We start from the raw sequence: 9,506 nt of genomic DNA on the forward strand, positions 1-9,506 counted from the left end.
ATCTCCGAAACTGTTGGCATATCAATAGCCACGAATGTTAGAAAAAACGCTTACAAGGAAGTTATCTATAGTTACCATTAACACAGGATAACCATACTACTCCATTTGTGAGGGGAAAATGAACCACAAAGTAGGTCAAACGTCCATACAAATGTATAAATACACGTTATGATTGGATACATTATCATCAACATAGAAATCTGGTATTTATGTGAATAAGGTACACGACAGGACCATTACAAATATATCTTACAAAGTTACAAACAATACTGTTATAATTATACTTCTGAACCAACACTTCGTTCGCCATCAAAAAACATTACAAATGTTTATCAGGTAGGCTTTGTCGGAATATAACCCTGTCTGATTTTCATGCAGTTCTTTTCACAAATTGTTCTATAACTTGAAATTTCGAATTAAAGCAATCAGCTTTAAAGACTTTTCTGTTGCTATATTTCTCTGTAACCACAATTTTTCTCCCATTATAATTTCCCTCACCCAACTGTTGCCTCTGAGCACCAGAACTATTCTGAGGACTGCTGTGAGAATGATATATACTGTATACAGACAGATAAAACAGATCGAGTGTGTGTCTATATCATGGCGATGCTTTCACGATTGAATCTTGATGTTAAGATATAGAGTGACTAGTAATATTTCATATAATCTACGAGTGACGGAGTAACTTGTGTTGTGAGTTAATTTTCCTAAAGTTGGTCATAAGGTACCAATAAACCCCTACGGTCCCCGATCATATTCAAACAAGACGGTTCTGGCACAGCAGGTATACTTTTTCACACCAGTAAGTCGTTTCTCTCACGTTCTCACACCAGTAAGTCGTTTCTCTCACGCTCTCACACCAGTAAGTCGTTTCTCTCACACCGCGAAAAGGATTCTTGCACGCCAGTAAGACTCTCTTACGCCAGTAAGGTATTTCTCCACACCAGGAAGACTCTCTCACGCCAGTAAGTCGTTTCTCTCACGCTCTCATGCCAGTCCGTCGGTTCGACACTCCAGGAAGACTCTCTCACACCATTAAGTCGTTTCTCTCACGCTCTCATGCCAGTCCGACGATTCCACACTCCAGGAAGACTCTCTCACACCACTAAGTCGTTTCTCTCACGCTCTCATGAGACGATTTTTAACGCTGTCACGCAAGTAAGACGATCCTCTCACGAGCTCTCACCAGTAAAACGATTCTCTAACGCCCTCAGACCAGTCCGACGATTCTCTCACGCGCTCTAACCAGTAAGACGACTCTGACATCCTAATGAGACGTTTCTGTTAGTCAGGAAGACGGTTCTCTCATGATGTCACCAGTCCAAAATTATCTACACCAGACAACTTTGCGGGAGGCGATTCTCTCTCAGATACAGCAAAATATACACCGACGTATTACGAAGGTTTCCTGTTGGAAAATGTATTTTCTTGCATTTGCACAAAGCTGAGTCCAGCCCGTTCCATTAATCTATTTCAGTAGAGGGGAGGGAGGGGTTGTCTCATATACCACAAAATAATTGTCTCATATAACACACAATAATAATATCACCTCAGCGTCGTAGGTCCAATCACAGGGCAGTTTCAATATAAATTATTCTAACAAAAACGATTAATTGTCGTCAGAATGACACCCACTATATCGTGCTTCCCGATATAAAAAATGTGTGTCAAGTATAAATTAGTAATAAGTATAAAGCTCTATCACAGGTTTTACACGAAAACACTTGGCGCGTGACTTAATCTGCATCTAATTGACGGATCTTCAGCACGTGAAGGTGTCCAAGAGTGAAAGTTTAAAGTTCACTTATCGTCTCCTCAATGTCATCTCTGAGTTGGCGCCTGTGGTCTATTAGTTGTCGCAGTTCTGTAGCGACTTGGCCCAACCTCCTTCCCAAGTCGCGTACTTCATCCAGTTGCTCCTGGCGCCTTCGCTCCCGTTGATCTTGGAAAGCGGCGATATCATTGCGCCCTCTATCTAATTCAGAAGAAAACGTGGTCATAAGAGAATCTAGTCGGTTTCTGCTTTCTCTAAGACGTTCACGAATATTTCTATTGGGTGCGTTCTCCTGCTCCTCTCTATTTCTAGCTCGCAGCCGACTAGCAGTGGTGGAACCCTGAGGCCGGCTTTCCGTGTTTGTCGTTGAATTCCTGTTTGATACAGTGTTGTTTCTTGACGTCGACGTGGAATTATTTCTTGTGGTCGCGGTGGACTGTCTGGCAGTCTGACTAGTGCCGACGATGTTCGGTAGAGTCGGCAAACGACGGGTTTGAGACCCGGATGGGCGAGGGCCGGAGGGAGGGTGTGGAGTTCTCGGAGTGGCCGAGGAGCCTGTAGGGTTATCAGAGGATGGGGTCACTCTTCGACGTGCTATAGAGCGCGTGTGCCCTACACCTGATGGCGTGCGCTGATCTGTCGACCTTGACAGTAGTCGGCCTTGAGAGGTAGATGTTACATTGTTCGTTTCCTCTGTCGGCCTAAGTAACAGACGACCGTTGGATGAAGTTGTTTCGGTGACGTCCCTGATATTGTAGTTAGACGGAGCGGCGTCCGTGTCTGAGGGGTTGGCTTCCGACAGCTGAGGAAGGTCATTTTCACGGAACATTTGTGCCTCTCTGTTACTAGGTCGGTACGGCAGGCCCGTTTCGGTGTAAGTTGTATGCTGGTGTGTCCCTAAATTCTTCAAAGGACCTTTCCATCTACAGCTTTTAACCAGACACTTCACATTCTTGGCCCCTATCCTCTCTGCAAGTTCTCTACATCTGATGTAAGAATCGGGCATGCGCACACGACACACCGGACATCTACTGTGGTTTTCAGCATAACCACTGGTAGTCCACACAAATATACACGGATAGCAGTACTTATGATTGTTGATACACATCCTTGGATCTTTCAGCACTTGGTAACTGAAATTACACGAAAACAAGAAATGTGTCACCGTCAGTAATTTGAAGGGGTAGTTATTGAAATATCTGGTAATAAAAGATGGCGTACAAGGATTAAGTTTCATAAGTTAGAGGATTGTGTGACACTTTATATGTATGGTGATTGATAATAGCTCTGGTATCACATCTAACTTCATCTATATATCAAATTTCATATATTTTCTACACACATGAGAAAGGTCAAAATATGCGATTTGTGTTATAAAACTTACAAACCATGAAATCGGTTTTATTTCATTATGGATACTTATCAATTGGTAGACCTACAGATCTGACATGTTTAGTGGTGGACCTACATATCTGACATGTTTAGTGGTAGACCTATCGATCTGACATGTTTAGTGGTAGACCCACAGACCTGTCATGTTTAGTGGTAGACCTACATATCTGACATGTTTAGTGGTAGACCTACAGATCTGACATGTTTAGTGGTAGACCTACAGATCTGACATGTTTAGTGGTAGACCTACAGATCTGACATGTTCAGTGGTAGACCTACAGATCTGTCATGTTTAGTGGTAGACCTACAGATCTGACATGTTTAGTGGTAGACCTACAGATCTGTCATGTTTAGTGGTAGACCTACAGATCTGACATGTTTAGTGGTGGACCTACATATCTGACATGTTTAGTGGTAGACCTACATATCTGAAATGTTCAGTGGTAGACCTACTGGTAGACCTACAGATCTGTCATGTTTAGTGGTAGACTTACAGATCTGTCATGTTTAGTGGTAGACCTACAGATCTGAAATGTTCAGTGGTAGACCTACAGATCTGAAATGTTTAGTGGTAGACCTACAGATCTGACATGTTTAGTGGTGGACCTACATATATGACATGTTTAGTGGTAGACCTACAGATCTGTCATGTTTAGTGGTAGACTTACAGATCTGTCATGTTTAGTGGTAGACCTACAGATCTGTCATGTTCAGTGGTAGACCTACAGATCTGAAATGTTTAGTGGTAGACCTACAGATCTGACATGTTTAGTGGTGGACCTACATATCTGACATGTTTAGTGGTAGACCTACAGATCTGTCATGTTTAGTGGTAGACTTACAGATCTGAAATGTTCAGTGGTAGACCTACAGATCTGAAATGTTTAGTGGTAGACCTACAGATCTGACATGTTTAGTGGTAGACCTACAGTTCTGACATGTTTAGTGGTGGACCTACATATCTGACATGTTTAGTGGTAGACCTACATATCTGAAATGTTTAGTGGTAGACCTACAGATCTGACATGTTTAGTGGTAGACCTACATATCTGACATGTTTAGTGGTAGACCTACATATCTGAAATGTTTAGTGGTAGACCTACAGATCTGAAATGTTTAGTGGTAGACCTACAGATCTGAAATGTTTAGTGGTAGACCTACAGATCTGTCATATGTAGTGGTAGACCTACAGATCTGTCATATGTAGTGGTAGACCTACAGATCTGTCATGTTTAGTGGTAGACTTACAGATCTGTCATGTTTAGTGGTAGACCTACAGATCTGAAATGTTCAGTGGTAGACCTACAGATCTGTCATGTTTAGTGGTAGACCTACAGATCTGTCATGTTTAGTGGTAGACCTACAGATCTGTCATGTTTAGTGGTAGACCTACAGATCTGTCAAAGAGGCGACCTACGTGGTTGAGTCTTCCCTTTGTAAACTGTAAAACTGATCACTTAGCTGTTATTTCCCTGTGTTGTATTAGCATACAATTATAAAATGTTCACCATTAAGATTTAGGAAACTTATATTACGCTACGTATACACAACAACACATAAACTCATCCAGTGTATTTATATATTACTGATCAATAATAGTTTGTACGTGTAATATTCAACCGCCCGCATGTTCTTGATAAGTGTCGAGTCACAAAATAGTGTTGGGTGTGAGTACCATCCTCACTATGGATTAGTGTAATTTGGGAGTGTGCCTTCCACATGGTGGATTAATGTAAGATTTGAGTGTGTTATCCATACGGTGTACTGATATAAGTTCTGTATGTGTTGTGTGCGTAGTCAGTTTAACAGATCGATATCAAATGTTTTCTACATGTAGAGTCTTTGGTACATGTGTGTCGTATGTTTGTGATCGATTGTTGGCACTTTTTTCAGACACCTGATTTAATATCAACCTAGTTTTATTGACTTCCATTATTTTTCCAGCTTATTTCAAGTAACGCCGGGTCACGATAGACCTCGATCACAAAGTTTACCCTTACCCCCGGGTCAATATATACCTCCATCACAAACAGTTTACCCTTACCCACGAGTCAATATAGAACTACATCACAAACAGTTTACCCTTACCCACGAGTCAATATAGACCTACATAACAAACAGTTTACCCTTACCCACGAGTCAATATAGAACTACATCACAAACAGTTTACCCTTACCCACGAGTCAATATAGACCTACATCACAAACAGTTTACCCTTACCCACGAGTCAATATAGACCTACATCACAAACAGTTTACCATTACCCACGAGTCAATACAGACCTCCATCGCAATCAGTTCATCCTTACCCCCGGTCAATACACTCCACCCTTACCCCCGGTCAATACACTTCATCCATACCCCCGGTCAATACACTTCATCCTTACCCCCGGTCAATACACTTCACCCTTACCCCTGGGGCAATACACTTCATCCTTACCCCCGGTTAATACACTTCATCATTACCCCCGGTCAATACACTTCATCCTTACCCCCGGTCAATACACTTCATCCTTACCCCCGGTCAATACACTTCACCCTTACCCCTGGGGCAATACACTTCATCCTTACCCCCGGTCAATACACTTCATCCTTACCCCCGGTCAATACACTTCATCCTTATCCGCGGTCAATACACTTCATCCTTACCCCCGGTCAATACACTTCATCCTTACCCCCGGTCAATACACTTCATCCTTAGCCCCGGTCAATACACTTCATCCTTACCCCCGGTCAATACTCTTCATCCTTACCCCCGGTCAATACACTTCATCCTTACCCCGGTCAATACACTTCATCCTTACCCCCGGTCAATACACTTCATCCTTACCCCCGGTCAATACACTTCATCCTTAGCCCCGGTCAATACACTTCATCCTTACCCCCGGTCAATACACTTCATCCTTAGCCCCGGTCAATACACTTCACCCTTACCCCTGGGGCAATACACTTCATCCTTACCCCCGGTCAATACACTTCATCCTTAGCCCCGGTCAATACACTTCATCCTTGCCCCCGGCCAATACACTTCATCCTTACCCCCGGTCAATACACTTCATCCTTACCCCCGGTCAATACACTTCATCCTTACCCCCGGTCAATACACTTCATCCTTACCCCTGAGGCAATACACTTCATCCTTACCACCGGTCAATACACTTCATCCTTATTCCCGGTCAATACACTTCATCCTTACCCCCGGTCAATACACTTCATCCTTATCCCCGGTCAATACACTTCATCCTTACCCCCGGTCAATATACTTCATCCTTACCCCTGGTCAATACACTTCATCCTTACCCCCGGTCAATACACTTCATCCTTAGCCCCGGTCAATACACTTCATCCTTACCCCTGGGGCAATACACTTCATCCTTACCCCCGGTCAATACACTTCATCCTTACCCCCGGTCAATACACTTCATCCTTAGCCCCGGTCAATACACTTCATCCTTGCCCCCGGCCAATACACTTCATCCTTACCCCCGGTCAATACACTTCATCCTTACCCCCGGTCAATACACTTCATCCTTACCCCCGGTCAATACACTTCATCCTTACCCCTGAGGCAATACACTTCATCCTTACCACCGGTCAATACACTTCATCCTTATTCCCGGTCAATACACTTCATCCTTACCCCCGGTCAATACACTTCATCCTTATCCCCGGTCAATACACTTCATCCTTACCCCCGGTCAATATACTTCATCCTTACCCCTGGTCAATACACTTCATCCTTACCCCCGGTCAATACACTTCATCCTTACCCCCGGTCAATACACTTCACCCTTACCCCTGGGGCAATACACTTCATCCTTACCCCCGGTCAATACACTTCATCCTTACCCCTGGTCAATACACTTCATCCTTACCCCCGGTCAATACACTTCATCCTTACCCCCGGTCAATACACTTCATCCTTACCCCCGGTCAATACACTTCATCCTTACCCCCGGTCAATACATTTCATCCTTACCCCCGGTCAATACACTTCATCCTTACCCCCGGTCAATACACTTCATCCTTACCCCCGGTCAATACACTTCATCCTTACCCCTGGAGCAATACACTTCATCCTTACCCCTGGGGCAATACACTTCATCCTTACCCCCGGTCAATACACTTCATCCTTACCCCTGGGACAATACACTTCATCCTTACCCCCGGTCAATACACTTCATCCTTACCCCCGGTCAATACACTTCATCCTTACCCCCGGTCAATACACTTCATCCTTATCCCCGGTCAATACACTTCATCCTTACCCCCGGTCAATACACTTCATCCTTACCCCCGGTCAATACACTTCATCCTTACCCCTGGGGCAATAAAGACCTACGCCACAAACAATTCGGCTTTACATCGATTGACGATATAGACGTCATCACACACTGATGACAGTTATCTCCGGTCCATTAAAGACGTCATCACACACAGATCACCCTAATCCCCGGTCCATTACAGATTTCAACACACACAGATCACCCTAATCCCCCGGGCCATTATAGATCTCATCACACACAGATCACTCTAATCCCCCGGGCCATTATAGATCTCATCACACACAGATCACCCTAATCCCCCGGGCCATTATAGATCTCATCACACACAGATCACTATTACCCCCGGGCCATTCTAGATTTCATCACACACATATCACCCTAATCCCCGGGCCATGATAGATCTCATCACACACAGATCACTATTACCCCCCATCCCCGGGTCATTATTTATCTCATCACACACAGATCACCCTAATCCCCTGGGGGCATTATAAATCTCGTCACACACAGATCACTATTACCCCCCCATCCCCGGGTCATTATTTATCTCATCACACACAGATCACCCTAATCCCCCGGGGGCATTATAAATCTCGTCACACACAGATCACTATTACCCTCCCACTCCCGGGTCATTATTTATCTCATCACACACAGATCACCCTAATCCCCGGGCAATGATAGATCTCATCACACACAGATCACCCTAATCCCCCGGATGCATTATAAATTTCATCACACACAGATGACGATTACCCCCGGGCCATTATAGAACTCAACACACACAGATCACTATTACCCTCCATCCCCGGGTCATTATTTATCTTATCACACACAGATCACCCTAATCCCCCGGGGGCATTATAAATCTCGTCACACACAGATCATTATTACCCTCCCACACCCGGGTCATTATTTATCTCATCACACACAGATCACCCTAATCCCCCGGGGGCATTATAAATCTCGTCACACACAGATCACTATTACCCTCCCACACCCGGGTCATTATTTATCTCATCACACACAGATCACCCTAATCCCCCGGGGGCATTATAAATCTCGTCACACACAGATCACTATTACCCTCCCACCCCAGGGTCATTATTTATCTCACCACATACAGATCACCCTAATTCCCGGGTTATACATTCTTCAATACACATGGCTCATCACCATTCCCAGTGGTCCTCACTGACAGTTCAACTTTAGTACTGGAGCGATATACATGTATAGATTTTTCTCATATCTGTTGAAGATTCCAACAGTCACGTGTATCATCGTACATCAGATACCTTAAGTCACGTGTTTTCTGTGCATTTTACACGATTTCCTATACTCGAGGGTGTATTTACATAACTTGTATATATATGTGTGTTTTTGTATACCTTTCACCTGAATTGTATATGTGTTTATGGATTTAAATGTCAATCCATGTACACTTACCAGATCGAACATTCGAATTCTTCTTTCTCCTCCTCCGTCAGATCGATAAATATATTCTCTGGGTGACCCCCGGGCTTTACTGCTGGTTTCCGTGGGGTAGAGAGATTGAGCATAATCTCCAGCAGAGCGATCAGGGGCTGGACGTCCGACATATTGGTGGTAATTTGGTACGTTTCTGTAGGTGTGAGTATTAATGTCAATACGACCCAATCAACATATTGTGATTTATCCTCACGTGCTCCATCGGTCAGTCCCCATGGTTGCTCTTCTGGTAATACTCAGCGTGGTAAAAGCACGCGCACCGCATGTATGTCCACGGTTCTTTTAATCCAGTCAGTTGTCCAAGTCCATACCTCCATTAGCAGGAAGGTAAACTGTTCCAGAGAAGTCAGGTTGGCTCAGGGCCAGAGCGTCCGTGGTTGCCTACCACGTATACCAGCGACATCTAGCGACGGTTCTCCTAAACACACAGGTAAACCGATCTCACAGCTTACCTACAACACGGTGCGGACTAAATAATGGATTGGTTGCGCTTTCAACCATGACCACTACACACTAACCATAACAGGTAAGATCTGTAGGTCGCACGATATCTCTGCGCTATATAGT

At 44.2% G+C, this 9,506-nt stretch overlaps 1 protein-coding gene across 1 annotated transcript; it reads right to left on the reverse strand.

The window, feature by feature from the left end:
• Positions 1–1,793: 1,793 nt before the first annotated feature.
• On the reverse strand, positions 1,794–9,049 carry LOC132549624 (uncharacterized). Its single transcript, XM_060213571.1, has 2 exons — positions 8,898–9,049; positions 1,794–2,907 (listed from the first exon to the last, which is right to left on the reverse strand). The coding sequence occupies exons 1-2, from the start codon at positions 9,047–9,049 to the stop codon at positions 1,794–1,796; spliced, it is 1,266 nt and encodes a 421-aa protein (XP_060069554.1).
• Positions 9,050–9,506: the final 457 nt, after the last annotated feature.

This window comes from Ylistrum balloti, unplaced genomic scaffold (genome assembly GCF_031769215.1).
Source record: "Ylistrum balloti isolate Yb309-2 unplaced genomic scaffold, AGI_CSIRO_Ybal_v1 Utg370070, whole genome shotgun sequence".
Lineage (NCBI taxonomy): Eukaryota > Metazoa > Mollusca > Bivalvia > Pectinida > Pectinidae > Ylistrum > Ylistrum balloti.

Coding starts and splice junctions, on each gene's coding strand:
- LOC132549624 (XM_060213571.1), bottom strand. CDS start 9,049: ATGTCGGACGTCCAGCCCCTGATCGCTCTGCTGGAGATTATGCTCAAT. Junction 2,908..8,897: donor GAATTCGAATGTTCGATCTG/GTAAGTGTACAT, acceptor GTGTAATTTCAG/TTACCAAGTGCTGAAAGATC.